Here is a 17417-nt window from a genome sequence, read left to right as displayed (position 1 = left end):
TGAGTGAAATGTGGACAGATTTTAAAAGTCACCCCCAAGACTACAGAGCTGCTATTGACCAGAAACAAAGGCTCACTTCACCTCTGCAGCCCCAGCAATGGTCAGTAACTTTATCCATTCTGGTTATCGCACCTTTGGAGTGCCTCGCTCCAAGAACAGCACTGCTCTGAAGGCATCTCCCTGCTGAGAAATCCTGCTGGGCATGACTTCAGAGCCTGCCATGGAAAACATGCTCCATTTTCTAGATGAAAGGATCAAGGGGTTTAATTTTCACCCCCACCTCCTTTCACCGCAAGGGTATTTCCCTCGTTAGAGGAATGACAAGCGCATTGATCTAGATCAGGAGGCTTAAAAGGGGGAGGAAAAAAGGAAACTTCTGCCTTCAAATGAAAGACACAAACAAAAGAGAGAAAGCCACTGCAGCCCATGCTACAAGAAAGGGAAGTCCCCAGTACCTTTAGGTCTTCGTGATTGACTTCAAGCACATTGGTGACATAGAATGGTCCATGCTGGGCACTGCTCGCCTCTTCCATGAGTTGCGTATAGATGTACCCAGCGGAGGACATGATCACTATAATGTTCTTCCCCTCCTCGTTGAAAAGGAAAGTGACATCCCTGATTTTGGAGCTTGGTAGAAGGAAATAGAAAGTTGGACTCAAGGCATCTACAGAGAGATCGTAAATCTGTGGGAAGAATCAAGGAAATAATTAATTACTACAATACAAAACAGTGCAAATGGACAAGAGCTGAGACAAGGGAATACCTGTTAGATGTTAGAGTTGGGTTTTTTTGCTCTAGGTTCTTTAGTTTTGCTTTTTCTTATGACAACAGTAGCCAAACACCAAAAATTTATATTACCAATTCATTTCTAACTAAGAATATTATCACATTCTTTCATATGCAACAACGTGAAGATCCAGACTCTAATGTCTGAAAGAAGACATATCATCAATAGCTTATGCCCAAACATACCTTCACGAAGTCTGCAGTCACAATCGCAAGCTCTGTTTGAGATCCTGGCAGCCACACAGCTTTAATGATGAAATTTCCAGTGGCTAGTTGGGGATGAAGTACCAAATGATCAGAGACTGATCCAGAGCTGCTGAATGTTAACACGTGGCAGTCCTGGAGTAAAGAAAAAAATTGGTCAAATATTGGAACAAAATGTTTATAACCATCTCAGGCCAAGAATGAAGTTAAAAGCCAGCATTCCTCTTAGTGCCAATAATGATTCATAAGGTAAGAATCTAAAATTCCTACATTTAAAATGAATGACATGGAAGTTTTTAAAGAAAAAAACCAAACAAAACCCAAAAAACCCCACAGAACCCAGCTGTTTCTTAGCTAAATAATAGACTTGTGGATTTTGTGAAAGCTGAATCTAAATCTGGGAGAATACAAAAAAGAGGAGTCGTTGCTACAAAACACTAGTTGTTACAGACTAGTTCTAACACACTAAGTTTCAGATGACTAAAACTTGACTCCTGTCTTAAAGTAAAATTGGCCTAAAGACAATAAGTAGTACTATTTTGAGGCACTGTCTCATTTATTATATTATTCATATAGGTCCTGCTTCTTTTACTTCATATATCAAGTAGGAAAGTGATTCATGAGCTAAAATTAGTGACAGACCTTTGAAGCCAGCTCTGCAACAGCTCCTTAGAGGAAAGAAATACAGCTGGTTTTGAGCTGATGTTTCCAACTGCCTAGAAAAGGGTTTGTCAGGCACTTACTTTCAGTCCACACACGGCTAGGTAGTCCTCCTTGCAGGGATTTCCAGTTAGGCTCAGCACAGTAAATGGAACGGGTGCAGATGCAAGGCGAGTAAGGGTCAATTTTCTTTTGCTGGAGTCTGCTTGTTTCAGCAATGCTGACAGCTGAAGGACTGTAATCTGCACAACAAAATGAACTTAGTTACCCAGCTTTACAGCTGAGGGGAAAATGACATTTCAATTTCAGGTCTATCACTGTGTCTCCACAGTTTTCACTGTTTCTGCTGCAAGAACTCTTTTCTCTGAAGAATGAGAAGTTTTTCTAAGCTATGTAATATTTTACAGAAGATCCAGATCTCGGGACAGGCAGAACAAACCATATTCTGCTTGTTGTTCAGTGCTCTAAGGCTGTTTCCTTTTCCTTTACAACCCAAGGTTCTCCACAGAGTCAGAGAACTCACCTTGCCCTTTTCGTGACTCACAGCCAGGTGCTGCCGACGGCCATGCGGGGACGACAGCACACACATCGCCACCCGCCTCAGCACATGGGCACTGATCAACTGCCGGATCGTCTGGCCCTGGTCACCACTGTAGTTCATGCGGACGTTCTCAAAAGCACCTTCTTGAGAGCCAAGAGTTGGGACCTGAGTCGTTAGTAAAAACATATAAAAGTATATCACTGAAATTTTTCTGTTTAAAAGCGATCCCAGCTATCCATAATCTAATCGCTCCTGTAGTATCATACCATCAACTGATCTGTCATTTCTACTGACTTGTCCAAAGTATGTAGCTCATTGAGAGCTTGCTGTGCACGACTGCTGCTCCCCATGGCTGAGGCTTGCTGGAAGTTTATCTGAATGGCATCCATCAGGAAATTCAGCATCTCCAGCACCAAAGGTGCAAAGGAGAAGTTGGCCTACAAGAAATAGATAAGGCAAGTGAGGCACAAGATGCTCCTGCTGGGACTCTTCATAAGAGCCGCATGTCAACCACTTTCTAAAGCCTGACACCACTTTCATGATCCCTCTTATCCTAAAAAAAGAGTATAAAAATCAAGTAACTTGGCTGATTACCAACACTGAGATGGTCTGCCTAAGATCCTCATCATAAACCATCTTCTTTTAACAGCTAGCCAATAATTATACCTGGGATTGTAGTTCCTCTCGACAGCCCTCAACATTTCTACACAGGCTGCTCTTCTTGGGTTTTTCTTCATCAGGGCCCTTCCCCTCACTGATGGTGACCTTGGCTTTCTCTGCAGGAGAGGTGCTTGCATGTCGAATGACACTCTCAGGCACTCTGGGCTCACTCTGGAAGGCGGACTCTTTCATGGTAGAGCTCATACCACTGCTGGGAGTTCTCTTCACCAAAGCCTGGGAATGACACAGTAACACTAAAAGCCCAAACCAAAGACTCAATTTTACCACTGACAAAATGAATACAGATTGTAATAGCAGCAAGATTAACATAATTTAAAGAAATGGAGTGCAATTCTCTTAGACTGCAACTTTAAAGAAATAACACAACAGCATCCTGTATGCCACTCTCCACCCAAGTTTTAGAGAAACTTCCATATTTAAGAGAAAGTTACTTTGCTTGCTGCTAGTGGAAAACATGGGAAAAGGTGGTAGCTGATGGTTGTGTAGTTTAAGCTAACTTGCAAATTTTGTAAAGGTAGCTGGAATCCCAGTGGTCACTAGGACAGAGATTTGCCAATGCACTTATTTGGTGCAAAAAAATAAATTACCACGCAAGCTGTAAATTAAGGGCGTTCATTATAAAGCTAAGGCCTTCAAGTCTCAGTACTCTTATACACTTGTATCATGACATCACATTGCAGAACAGAAGCCTCTGCAAAAAACTTTAAAAACTGAAGAAACCACAGCTTGTATGTTGACATGAAGACACTTTACCAGGCAACTGCCATCTTCCTTAGCTCCACAGTCACAGAAGAATGATCCATATTTGGCATAAGAAATCTCATGATCCTTGTGACAAACTTTAGCACAAACCGTGCAAACACCAACCCCATCAACCATCTTGCAAGTGTGACAATGATACCTGCACAAAATAAGCCAGATGAGTTATAAAACACAATGCCTTGAGAAGGCCCACAGACTGCATGTTTCCTTCTCAATGGCCAGAAATATCAGCCTGAAATTCTGAACACAAGTTTGAGATTCTTACCAATGTTGATTCATGAATTCTTTCTGTGTGATGGTGAAAGTACAGAGTTTATTACAAAGAGAATCTTCATCCTGTCAAGAAGAAAGTTGTTTCAGAAAGGTGTTGTAACTGCAGCTACAGTAAAGACACATGGTACAGAATACTTCCTCAGACATGAATGTGCATTTTAAGAAGAGCATGTTTTAGCACCACCTAGCTAAAAGAAGGCAGCCGGTATCAAACCACATGCAAAGAGAAGATGGCGACATTTTACAGCAACTCAAAAGTGAATCAAGAAAAAGAAAACAGTAACAAGAACAATACATTGAGAGGACAGATTTTAAAGAATGCATTAATAACAGCTTTTTTTTTTCCCCCACCCAACAGCACTTAAAAGCCTAATCTAAGTTGCTTGTTGACATAAAAGCTAGTGATGACAAACAAACCAGTAGGAACAAACCCATCTTACTCCATTTCTTCCTTTTTGTTTTCTAAAAAAAAAATCCAAACTTTTTAAGTTCTGTTGACATCACAAAGTCAACAGATGTACACACAAATGACAGGTATTCTCTTCTGGATCTGACAACTAGGGTCCTTCACTCAGTCTCACATTAGGAATAAACAACAATATAATCTTAATTTATAACCTGAGTAATTCTGATCTGGAAGCTGCAAAATCACTCTTCATCTCATTTGCAGCATTAACTGTGACTACTGCCTACCGAATCTTCAGCTTGAGAGTCCTCCTCCTCCACTGCCAACTCTTCCACCCAGTCTGAATCCACCTCAATCGCCCGTTCCTCTCCATCAACAGAAAGATGACTTGGTCCTTGGCCACTGGTCTGGCTCAGTGCATTAGTGACATCGGCCAGGTAAGAGACAATATGGCACGTACACTCCAGGATAGTCACATGCTATGAAGTAGAGATGAATGAAAACGAGAGACAATACTCAGATCCCGTAACAGCTGCTTATAAGGCCAAAAAACAGAGCAGTCCCCCTGACCAAATTGCTTTAAAACTCCCACTGTGCAACCAAAACAGACAGCTGACACAGCTCACGCCTGAGATTTATTCCTGCAAGTTAAGCATTAGTCACATGTCTTACCTTCCCTTGCATGACGTTTGCATTCATTTTTTCTACCACATTCTTTTGAGACAGGTATTTCTTGCTGTAACACAAAACAGTGGAGAAGATCATTACAACTAACAGTCCATGGGAATCACAAACTCAGTTCTTACCAATACCTTCAAGCGTTCAGTTTGCTTTAGATTAACGACAGGAAATGTATAAATGCAGTAATGAAAACATCGAGAGTGGAAAAGACAAAGAAACCACGTGGTTGTTCTTAATGGGGGGACACAGATCACTGTCCCTCAGACACTTTATACTCCAAACAACAAACTATAAACTAAAAAATAAGCATGCATCAGTAAACATGAACTTCTGAGCCCAAATTACCAAGGCAAAAAACCCCACCCCCTAGTCTAAGCCATGCAAATGAACACACAGCAGTACACAGTTCGCTCTTACCATCTGCCTAGCCAATCAACAGCAGCACCATGAAGCTGGAGGTGTCCTGCACCTTGTCCTGCGCTAGCCAAAGTTGCCATCACGACCATCAGTTCAGGAAAGCCTGTGCCATCACCATTGGCCAACATTTCTGTTGCCATTGGTATTAGAGTACTCAGTAGAACAGTGCACACGCCTTCTCCGACTTGGCTAATGAAAAAGAAGAACGTTTCAGATGCAGTACATCACCCACAGAAATATAGCTAAGCCCCACACTGCAAGGGCACTGACAGAGCAATGCCCTCAGTGCAAACAGCCATGCCCCATCACTGCATTTGAAAGCTGACAAGAAGAAATCACCAGCAACTCACAAGTAATTTGCACATCTAGAGAACAAAGGAAATGAACAGCACACAAAAGAAATGACAAAGGCTGTACTTTACCTGTTTTCCCGAACAATGTAAGTTGTCAAGAGTTGCAGCAGTTGCCTGTTCTCTTGCACAACGTCCAGTTGATCTGAATCTTTGGGTGGGGACATGGTCATCCTGGTCAACCAGGCCTGGAGACGTACAGGCTCCACGCACGCCAGCTGAGCCAAAGAGCCACAAAGTCGCAACAGGCTGGGGTTGGGACTCTTCTCAGCTGGTGGAGAAAATTACTAGTGAGTGACAGATGCTACAATGAAGGTGTTTGAAGACGGTTTTCCATTAAAAGTGTGAAGCTGTCACTCCACTTCCTCTTATAGCTTTTCTTTCATGCATCTTCCTATCACAGTCTAATACAAGAACAGTATAAGGTGGACACAGGCAGGACAGAAGAGATTCAACAATCACTTACTTAGCTGGAAGAGCTTGGTGAAGAATTTCAGCACCCTGTTACAGAACTTCGCTGAGAGGTTTTCATTGGCTGTGGCCATCATGATCTGGACCAGTTCACCACTATAAGGAGGGGAGAAATTAAGTCAGCTTTGTAAAAGATGACCCATCGCTTTTTTTCACTTGCACTTATATCTGCCCTCACGTTTAAGATTGGTAATAGTGTCTATTGACACTACTCAGCAGCCAAGCCACAGAAATTGCTTTCAGACAAACAGCAAACTCTTAGCTCAGACTAAAACTTGAAAATCTCATGAGCTCCTGAGTAGCATATCGGTATTTCCCATGTATTAAGTGACAAAAGGGCCCACACTGTTTTCCAAACCAAAATTGAAGATTTTCTTGCCTATTTTTCCCTTCCATGTTAATAAAGTACAGCCACCACACTGCTTCAATTTTGAATTGTTGAACAAGTAGAGAGCAAAACCATGGTCAGCTTTCCAATAGAGAAAAATTTTCCTCCGCATCACCCTCACATCTCTTCAAAACACTGTTGTTGTGCTATGCAGTTTCCATCACAATTTGTCTTCATAATTCAAAGTCAGGCCAACACCCCACCTCCACCCTTAGAATTATCAATCTATTGCCCCGAGGAAGCAGTGAGAGAACTTGAGGTTTTACAGCTTGACCTGTAACTGCCTTATAGACCAGCACCTCTCAAAAACCTCCTTATAGAGCCTTTGACAAACAATCATCTTGCAAGATTCCCCATTGATGATCACTATGAGGACTCGCTGAATATTTTATTTGGAGTGACAAAGAGCTAGGTCCTCTCCCACACAGAAAGTCTTATCACACTCTCCTGCGCAGCCTGAAGGGTATCTCATCTTTATACAGTTCTGTATTTTCCTGTGCAATGGCATTAACATCACTTAGGTCTTGACAGCAACAGCCTAAGAGAAAAAGGAAGAGAAAGAAAGTTCTTGGGCTTTCAGGATGACTGTACCTTTCTGAAAAGAATTCCTCCATGGCTTTTCGGGCCTGGCTACTCTCCAGCTGTTTCTCCAGATGCTGCAAACATTCCTCCAAGATGGACTCATCCAGGCCACTGAAGATCAAAAGATGCATATTAAATAAGAATACATAAGAGCAATTTCAACAATTCTGAGCGCCAAGAAGTGATCAATTTTGCTAATATAATTCCAATAAACTTTGCACTAACTGAAAGCAGCTTTCCTTCCAAGAGACAGGAGAAAAACAATTGATGAACAAACATACATAAACACAAATAAATCCACCAAATGTTCAGAAAAAAGGGGCACATGATCCTGTAGGCAAGTTACACAGTCAGAAACCTGGAATAATCTAGACCTTTCAGACTCCTCACATTACAAATTCTTCTAAATGGCTGCTCTTTTTACACTTTAAGTCTCTTTTAGTGTTACTCCTCCCCATTCTCTCCTGTGCTCATCCCCACTCCACAATGCACCCTGCAAGTAAAATCCAATTACATTTACATTCTCTACCAGAAGGCGCAGTAGATCTCCCTCTGAATACCTTCCATCCAGAGAGGATCAGTGCTAAAAAGATGCAACATCATCATGCCTAATGGTTTTATGTTTCAGATGGGTAGAATCAACATCTGCGGATCAAGCTTATTCCCTCTATACACACAGAGAGTAAGGGGCGGGAAACACAAATCTGGCTAGTTCGCTATGATAAAGCAGGGATTAGACATCCTTATAAACAGCCAGAACAAAGGAAAATAAAGTAAGTTAGGTTGGCATCTTCAGCTTTGATTTTGTGCTTGTATTTACATAATTTTCTATTTGCTTAAATAAAAAAATATCCAAATATATACACACTCCATCCAGAGTTACAAGAGATGATTAAAATCCACACTGACTCAACGGCAGTGCTGAAAATTCTGCTAATGTGAATAAAATATCTTGTATTTTTAGTCTACAAGTATAGAAGTCTTCAACAGATAAAAATAAGCTGATTTTTCGCCTTTCTGTTGTGCTGTTCAAGGACTGACATTGATGTTTAAACATACTGCAGTAATTCTTTGTGTACAGCTCCCTTGGAAGAGAACTACAAGCCACACAGCCCCATTACCTGTTTGGATCAGAGTGATGGGCCAGTATGTTATAGCATCCTGTGATCAATTTCTCGTAAACACGTGCCAGGAATTCATCTGATTCTGCAGGGCCCAAGATCCTTTCTAGAGAGTTGCTGCTTATCTCCGCTACACTCTCTGTGCTGGTCTCCAAAAGGAGGGGCAAGAGGGAATGAATCACCTGTGGCGGGTTCAAATCATCTGACCAGCTTGAAAAGAAAAGCAAACAAGTTAATTCTCTGTATGATGTATCAGAAAACACCCGTATTGGATGAAGCAGAAGTCACACAAGTAAGGAATAGGTCTGGATGAAAGTCTATGATAAAAATCCTTTTTAGAAAGCCAGGATAAACACACTGACCTAGCCATTTTTCCTCTCAGAAAAATTGTTCTCATTTGGAAAACTCTACGTTACTTTTGCATACATACAGCTACAACATTTTCCTCGACAGTCACATTATTGCATAGGACAGCTTTTGGACCTGCCTGCAGTGTCAAAAAATATTTCTTGATTTCAGAATATCTTACAGTAAGTCCCTGGGAAAAAAATAATTCTTCCATTTCACTTTCTCCTTATGCTTTGAAAACATCACACAAGTGAATGATAACAGAAATTAACTAACTAGATCCACACTGCCTCAGTTTGTATCTCAGTTTCTTCAAGGCCCTGTTTTAAAAAAAGGACTACAGGTTTCTCTCAGGGAGTCTGACTTTTAGAGATACCAGATCAAGACAGAAAGGCTATTTTTCATTCATTTAGAATTTAGACTTGTAACTGAAAGAAACTCCGCTAAAGGCTTAGTTCAAAACACAGCACCAGTTCACTAAGTGTTGCACTCAAACAGTCTGATGAAGACAGAGACTCAGAAGAGTAGACAGATCTATACAGCAAGAATGTAATATGAAAAACATCACTTACACAATGAGATCCCCGGTGAGTCTGACCAGGGACAGAAGGGTGTGTTTTAGGGAAGCTGCAAGAGGTAGACTTTGGCTGCAGAGAGTACCAAGGTGGGCGGCCTGCACTGCACTGATGTAGCTCTCTGCAGGGATCGTGTCATTCGCAAAGGCATTGCGCTAAGGATTGAGACACAGACACACAAAAATCAGAACTATTTATCTTTAACAGAAAGACACATTGCCTGCCATTCCCAGCAACTTATGAAGTTAAGATCAGTCCACGAGGCTGGACTCACCCAGGAGCCAATGTTTGGAAACTCATTTGTGTGAATGTTGTTCCATGATTCACATAAAGTCTGCACAGCTGATGGCAAGTTCTGAACAAGTGTTGGACCTGCAATTAATATGGAATCGTAAGTCATCGAGTAAGTAATTTCATGGGTCCTATTGAAAACCAGAATGCTTCTACAATACTGTTTAAAACTAGATCTTTTGATTAAGGCACAACTGTAGCTAAGTTGACCTGTAATTCTACAGAGGGCTAGTTTCTACAAGTCAAAATTATCCCTAAAGTTTGCAAGAGCTTCCCAGCTTCTTTCACTTTATTAAAACAGGAAACATGGCAAAAATACTAATTTGCAGTAGTCTTCAACATATCAACATTTCATAATTCCCCCTACTACACCATGCCACCGGGAGACCAACATGGTTGTAAAAGCATTTCAATAAGCCAGATGAGCCCACAAGACAGTTACTCTTTCAAGGTTTGCCCAATGTTTTCAGCTGTCAGGATACCAAAAGGAAAAGACTTCCCAGTCTGCTCCTGACAGGATAACACACTCCTTTGAACAAAGTGGTTGAGAACACATAAGCCAACTTACAGCTTTGAAATTGAACGTTGGCAGCATTGTAGAAAGCTTCACCTACACAGAGAAGGAAATCTGAACTATCCAGTACCCTCACCTAGAGTATTAGACTTGCAACGGCTGGATCCAATGGCCAGGACAGCAGCATAACCTCGCAGCTTCTCTTCAGAGGGTTTGTTCTCAGTGGAGCCCTCTTCAGAGAGGCTCCGTAGCAAGTAAGATCTGCATTCAGGATGGAAAGGATTCATTTCAGGAAACAGCTCTGAATTCAGAACCAAGTGTGTCAATATAGTGACAGCTAAGAAAGCAAACTTCTGAAGTTCTGCTCCATACTTCATGTTATGCCACTAAGGGAGTTCTGGGCTTTTATCTCCTCTAAGCTACTTACGAGGAAAAAGCACCCACTCAAAAGAAAAAGCTGATTTATTTTTGCTTTCTTCTACATAGGTTCTAATGAGAGTTTAGAAGATTTCAGACTCCTAATGTAAGAAGTGAAGTAGCACTGTCCTAGAGAGTGGTAAGTGGAGATTTCATCTTTGGAGGAAAAACTGTTTTTGCGAGCTTGCAAGAAAGCCTTGAAAGATCAGACAAGGAGGGTACTTAAGAAACAACAACTTCACATACACGGCCTGAGAAGCTACTTTTTATTCTTCTTTTAAGACAACGGACAGTCTAGAGAACATAAGTTGGAGTAACTATATTGGACTATAAAAAAAGGCACCTACCTCCAAGAAAACAAACAAAATGCAAAGCAAGCCCTATGCACAGAGGAAAACTGTGTTCCTACTAGCAATCCTAAGGACTGTACCTGGTAAACGTAGCATAAGTGTCAATAAGCTGTAGCGTAGCAGGCAGGAGGTTCTTGGTTATCTCTGAAGACTTGTGTGGATCAGTTTCTGCAGCTAGCTTGGAAAAGTGCTCATCCAGAGAAACCTGAATCTTGGAAATTGCAGCATCAAGGGTGTAAATGGATTGTAAACTGGGAACTTCGTGCAGCTGGAGAATAGTTGTGCAATCAACACCGCAGAAAGAAGATATCTTAAAATACAAAGGGATGGAACAGTAAGTGTAAATCATTCCATAAAAATAGAAGCCTCATATGGACAACTGCATTAACACCACCTTACCTGTCGAGCAAAGTATTCCTCTGCTATTTCCACATCATACTTCACTGAGCTGCACTTGCTGGAGGCCAATTCAATGAGAGAAGCAGCATGGTCAGCTTTCATGCCCTGCTTGGTTAAGTGATCCTACAGATGCCAAAAACAGACCTGTCACACTTCAAAAGTGCTCTATAATTAACCACTCTGCCAATTACCAGGCTAGAACACTTTAGAAAACATGGACACAATTTCCCACTTCTCACCACCGTGCCCACATAACAAATCTCACATGCAGTCAGCATGGAAGATCAAGAGACTGACATTCTTACTATCAACAACATTACAGAACATCCCTATAAAGATGAGGCTGTACCTTGATCCACGTGACATAAGACGTGATTCGCAGACGGGAGGACCAGCGCAATGTATGTAAAATATCACATTCACTCATCTCTGGTGTGTTCATAGCCAACTGATTCATGTAGTTTTTGGATGGAGGCAAAATCCCTAGTATCCGCCACAGTATCAAGAAGTAGTACTGAAGTGCACAGGCTTCCTAAACAAAAGCACAGTTGGATGAATTAGCAAAGCAAGATTGCAGTTTCAATCATTACAGCTACTGAAATAATCTCATCAGAGACCCTAGACTCCTGTTGATGCACCAAATCAGATGAACACATACTGGACTGAGTTTCTGTCATATTATACAACAAATTACACAACAAAGAGGAGTGCAAAAAGAAAGTTATACAAATTTTTTCTGCATCATCATATTCTAGCCAAACCTCCTGGAATTACCAGGGGCATACAGTAAGTCTAAACACGTTATGAATTAAGAACTCGCATGAGATGTACTGCCACCACGAACACTACCATTAGCTATGGGACTTTTAAGTTCGTCCCTACTCCAAACGCTCTTAAGAATACTTTGGTTAAATATTTTGCCTGAAAATACTAAGTTTGAAAAGTTGTTATTCCTCAACACAGACAACGTTATCGCAACACAGTCTTACCAGCGCAGTAACATTTTTGTTCTCTTTCCTCCTGAGTGTATCAAACTGTGACCCAGCTGCAAGTAACGAAGTCAGGGCTGTGTAAAGCTCATCATACTTCATAGTCCTCGAGAAAAGGACCTCACAAACCTGCAAGAGATGACAAGTCAGGATTGTTGCTTTGCAAATTGTGCAGCTCTGTGTTTATATACAGCCAAGCTCTCCTCTTAAGCATTCAGAATACCCACAGACCAAAACTGCAAAATAAAACTTCAGGAAGTTGGTTCTGTTGGGTATTTCTCTCCCCAGCTGGAGCACCAATGAACTGGTTATAAGGGAGCATGCATGAAGCAAGCCCGTAACCTTGATGACAACAAATTTAATGAGGAAACAAAACCCAGGAAGAACATGGAGCAAAATGATGAGAAAGTAACTCTAATGTCATGTCTTTGTTTCAGATGTTTCGGCAGCACTGAAAAATAAGCGTGGATACGTTAGGGCTCTCTGTCATCACATACATATTGGAATCACAAGCATTACTACAAGTAGCCCAACACATCTTCATAGATCTTGCATACTGACCTCCCTGACATGTAATTGGGCACAAAAAGGAATCCCGTATTGTCTTATACAGCCACTACTCTTATCTTTGCTTGGTGAAATATTTCTGCTTTAGCTGCTACATCAAGTCTTTCCTTCTCGTCTACTTTCCCCAACACTTGTCAAATCAACATGGCCCTCTGAAGGCTTACAGAAAGGTCTTTAAAAGAGAAATCCCAATACCGTGCTATCTAGACGGTTCAGATCATCTTCAGAAGCTTCTAGAGATAGGATGCAGTAGAATCTGGGCTGTGGAACTGCATCTGGAATATGAGGACAGAAAATAATGTTCAAAGCAATAGTTTTAACTAGGCAGTATTGTGTCTGTACTAATTAGGCAGTCTTCTATCTTCAAAGCCTTTCACATTTTAAGACTAATATCAGATTCTACTAAGCCAGCTCCATGACACATTGTATGTGCTTTTAACCTATGGCATATGCAGCCAAAGTTTTCCTACTCATACAATCCTGGCATAATAAATACACATTTATTTTTAATTACTTGCAGTATACTCTTAGATTACAAGAATTTTGTTTAATAAAACTTATCTTGCATTATATGCATTTTTATCTGTCTATTGTAACTATGCCCATTAAAAGCAGGAAAAGTTACCCACACCAGGGCACAGGAAGAGCTCTCATTTATTTGTAAAAGCAAATCTTGGAATAAAAAAAAAAAAATCCCTTACAGTTTCTTTCTTACCTGATGAACAGTGTTTGGTCCAGTTTTCTTCCACTTCTTTAAACCCGTGATAAAGTGGGACAGACGTTCGTCTGCTACTGTCTTGGGATCCACTCACCCAGGCAATGGGTGGTGTCAGCAAATTATATTGCACCTAAGTTTAAAAAAAAAAAACAAACACAAACAAAAAAACACCCGTGGCATCCTTGTCATTCAGAGGCGGGGGGCGAAATACCACCACTACTACCACCACCAGAGAAAAGCCATAAAATACAAACAATCCTGTTGCTAAAACACGGTCATTCTCAGCTGCTGAGGGAAGCCCTGGACCCTATCTGATGATTTTTATTCTAGAGCGAGCGGTTTAAATCAATGGTCAAGTTTACAACAACCGAAAAAGCCACACGCAAAACACTAGCACCCCATTCATGAGAACAGTGCCAAAACCCTCAACAGTGACAAGCTAAAGCAAGGACATGGCGTATAAGGTATTTGTGAAACTGTACCTAAATACCCAAATACTCAAGATTTTGAAAAATAAGGTATTCATCCTGTCCCTACCAGATTTATTAGGACAGTAGTTACACCAGGAATTTACACTCAAACTGAACCTGTCGCTAGGAATCAGCAACTGTAGTTAATCACGCATTTTAACTCCAAAGGCTGGTAACAACATCAAAATCGATTTACTTGCAGAAGTCATGAAGACACCAGAAAACACTAAATGACTGCCTGTTACAGATTTCTGCTGGGTGATCAATTAAATATCCAGAACATGATGTCAAAATCTTACCTGTTCAAATAAGTACATGGGGGCCTTGGAATACTGATGGAGCAGATAGTCAAACACCAAGAGTAGACGTGCCACGATGAGTGGCACAGAACATTGCTGGGTATCCATGTTCACTGTCAGCTCCACAATTGTCTGGATACACAGCATCATAATAGATCTGCGGCCCCTCTCAGAGAAATTGTGAAAAATAAGCAGCAGCAGCTGGAGATGTTCAACATTGAGATCTTCTGTGTCACTGGGAAGAGTCCCCTGCAAGGCATTTTGCTTCAGTGTGCCCACAAACCTGACAATAAGAGATGAAGTTTATAAAGTTCACTTTTCTCCTTGTTTAGACACTGTTTTTAAAAGACCTTAAAGAAACATTTTCATAATTATATTTTTCTGCTTATTCTTCTAATACTGGCAACTTCACAGATTATTCACTACATTACATATTGGAATGACACTACACAAACAGTAAAACTTACCGAAATTCAATTAGTGGCAAATACATTTGATGGAAAATATGAACAATCATTTAAAGGGAGAAAGGGAGATGCAAACTTGTTCCCACAGGAAAGGCTGTCCACTACCGCTTTAAGTCAGCTAAACTCTATCAGGGACTTTCACATTCAGGTAACAGCAGAGAGGAAAAATCTTGGTACCATCATAGCAGAACCTACCAGAAACACTCTGAAATAAGACACTCCCCTTCCCTTTTTAAAACCAACATTGCTGTAAGTAATTCAGCCTCCACCCACTTAAATCCTGATTCTAGGTTTCATTTCCCACTCTCTAGGTGAAGGACTCCAGCAACACAGAAGACTGACCCTCTGCTCCTCCCAGCATCACATACTATCACTGCTCAGAGAACACACACACACTTGTTCCGCTGGTCCCAGAGAATTTTCACTTGATAGAAAACGAGAGAGGTAAGAGATTACTGACTTTCAGCCCAACATAGAATTCTCTCACCTCTCCCAAACTTTAAGGCATTCTGGAACGTCAGGATCTCCCTGGGCAGTGGCTTTATGCTGCCAAATCAGGAGAAGTCGCGAGAGCACCGACAAACTTTGAGGATGGATGTAGAGAGGCCACGGACCTTCAGAAAAAGGGGCAACTCCCAGCTGCTGAAGAAGTGTGTTCTGGAACAAAACATAGACTTGTTGAAGAGAGGCAAATCCTGTCTGATGTTTTAATTAAAAGCATGATGTGAACATACAGATGACAATAAACAGCAGGGCTCCCAGAGCTTGTCAGCATTCATATCGCAATCTCTCTCCTATCTCAAACAGATGGCATAGCTACTGAGGGACACTTACGCTGTCACTTTGCCATCTAAAACACAACAAACTTTCAACTTCAACGCCAATGCAGAAAAAATGGCATTAATGAGCTCTTCTCTGCAGCACCACCGCAGGAGAGATTATGCTACTATGTTCAGTTTCTAAGAATTTGGAAGAAGATCCCTTTGACTGATCACAGTAATGTGCTTGCTTCTTTTCAAATACAGAGAAAAGGCAGATTTCTGAAAGTCCAACTGCTTTAAAAAAACCAAACAACAGACTATTTTAAACACAGTAGAAAACAATCAACAAAAAGTATAGGGATTGAATTCACTGATTGGTAAGCAGATTTGTAACCTCTACTTACAGTATCAAGTCAGGTCAGCCCATGACCTAGCAGAGAAACCGAGGCTACAAAGGTAGCATATGAAAGCAAAAGGATTAATTTGATTCTCTCCTGAGAGAATTCCAAGGCCTTTTGGCATCAGTCTTGACAGCACAGAAAATCTGCAGGAATACCTCTTGATAAACGCGTGTATGGAGGCTACTCGCCAAAACAAAATACAGAAAATCATTTCCTTTTCAGCTATCATCACCTTCAAAGTTCAGTTGATCAATTTGAACTCTAGATGTTAAGTTTACACTCTGCAGGATGTTTTGTACTGGATAACTGCAAAGGTCATCCAACTTATTGGATCCAAAATATTCCAAGCTCTGTTTGCAAAAGAATATACTCTAGGGCCAAACGGAACCATCAACACACTACTCTAGGTGCGGAGAATCCGTGTAGCGACATTAACAGACACCCACACTTCTTCGTTTTATTTACCCATTCAATCACAGACTTACCTGCAAGGCAGGGGACTGAAGATCTGAGGTCACCAAGGAATGGTTGAAGTGATACAGTGCAGCAGCAAACTCCTCATCTGATGTGCCTGTAAGACACGGATCAAGCCATTTACTACCATTGCCCTCCTACATTTAAAATTTCCACATGAAACGAAGGAAACATACACCTATAAATCCTACAGTCCGTGTTCTCTAACAGAGAGGTTCTGCTCACTCACCCTTAAGCCCGTCCTTATCCACTTCTTTGATGATGCTAGCGAGTGTAGCCATGTGTTGCTCCGAAAGAGACACACTCAGGTAGTTGCGAATGAAGTTATTCCTGGAGTTCAGCATAGAAGAAGTGATAAAGTTCAAAATGTTTGATGCTAGGCTCAAAAACTGAAAAGAAAAGAGAAACGCACTATAGAACAACAAAAGCAGAGGGACCGTAAGTCAACATTAAGCAAAAACTAAACCACCAGCAAAATAAATCAAGTCCCTTAACTCCACCCCTGGCAACAGAGTACAGGTTTACTCCTCACAATCCAGCTCACCGCACTCTATGTTCTATAACAGGATAGATTTTAGAGCGCTCTGAAGAGGTTGCAAGTCTCTCATTTCTCGACTGCAGTATTTATTTTTGTCTTTACCCAGCGGAGTTGGAGCTAAAAGCATTCTATCAGCAAGTCATTTCACTTATAGTTCTGCCCTCATTTTCCCTCTCCCTCTGTAACCCAAATAGATACCATCTTCAGTCTTTGCTTCCCTGGCAGTAACCAATACTGGGATATTCCACCTGACAGAAGAGTAGAGAAAACATCTTCCTTCAAAGCCAAGCCAATTACTGATTCTGTGTACTTAAAATACCTGACGTTCATCATGTTTTTTTAGCTAGCCACTGACAAGTAAAGAACGCTACAGTACATCAGTTATTTCATTAAGCCTGAAGACCTTCCCATACCAATTCTGGATCTTTGCGGCTGGCCAGGATGTTCCCATTCTCTCCAGCAGTCTGTTTGTTAGGGCTCTTCACTCTAGGTGAGCTCTCCAAAGGTGGTGGTGGA

General features: G+C 41.2%; 1 protein-coding gene across 1 annotated transcript in view; it reads right to left on the bottom strand.

The window, feature by feature from the left end:
- The window catches only part of UBR4 (ubiquitin protein ligase E3 component n-recognin 4), a gene marked incomplete at its 5' end in the record, with an annotated part of 67547 nt that extends 50134 nt beyond the window's left edge, over nt 1-17413 (bottom strand). Inside the window, 29 exon segments of the mRNA XM_009696090.1 lie at nt 456-683; nt 973-1125; nt 1734-1892; nt 2174-2356; nt 2458-2628; nt 2858-3085; nt 3626-3773; nt 3900-3970; nt 4601-4792; nt 4986-5049; nt 5412-5600; nt 5834-6032; nt 6228-6328; nt 7212-7313; nt 8324-8533; nt 9244-9401; nt 9521-9618; nt 10188-10312; nt 10899-11128; nt 11218-11340; nt 11567-11749; nt 12207-12335; nt 12969-13048; nt 13489-13621; nt 14261-14543; nt 15215-15384; nt 16375-16460; nt 16593-16752; nt 17315-17413. Coding sequence (XP_009694392.1) covers nt 456-683; nt 973-1125; nt 1734-1892; nt 2174-2356; nt 2458-2628; nt 2858-3085; nt 3626-3773; nt 3900-3970; nt 4601-4792; nt 4986-5049; nt 5412-5600; nt 5834-6032; nt 6228-6328; nt 7212-7313; nt 8324-8533; nt 9244-9401; nt 9521-9618; nt 10188-10312; nt 10899-11128; nt 11218-11340; nt 11567-11749; nt 12207-12335; nt 12969-13048; nt 13489-13621; nt 14261-14543; nt 15215-15384; nt 16375-16460; nt 16593-16752; nt 17315-17413 — 4455 coding nt within the window.
- Between the last annotated feature and the right edge of the window lie 4 nt (nt 17414-17417).

This window comes from Cariama cristata, unplaced genomic scaffold, assembly GCF_000690535.1.
Source record: "Cariama cristata isolate BGI_N322 unplaced genomic scaffold, ASM69053v1 scaffold17272, whole genome shotgun sequence".
NCBI classification, from domain to species: domain Eukaryota; kingdom Metazoa; phylum Chordata; class Aves; order Cariamiformes; family Cariamidae; genus Cariama; species Cariama cristata.
This window is presented reverse-complemented; position numbering and strand designations above follow the sequence as displayed.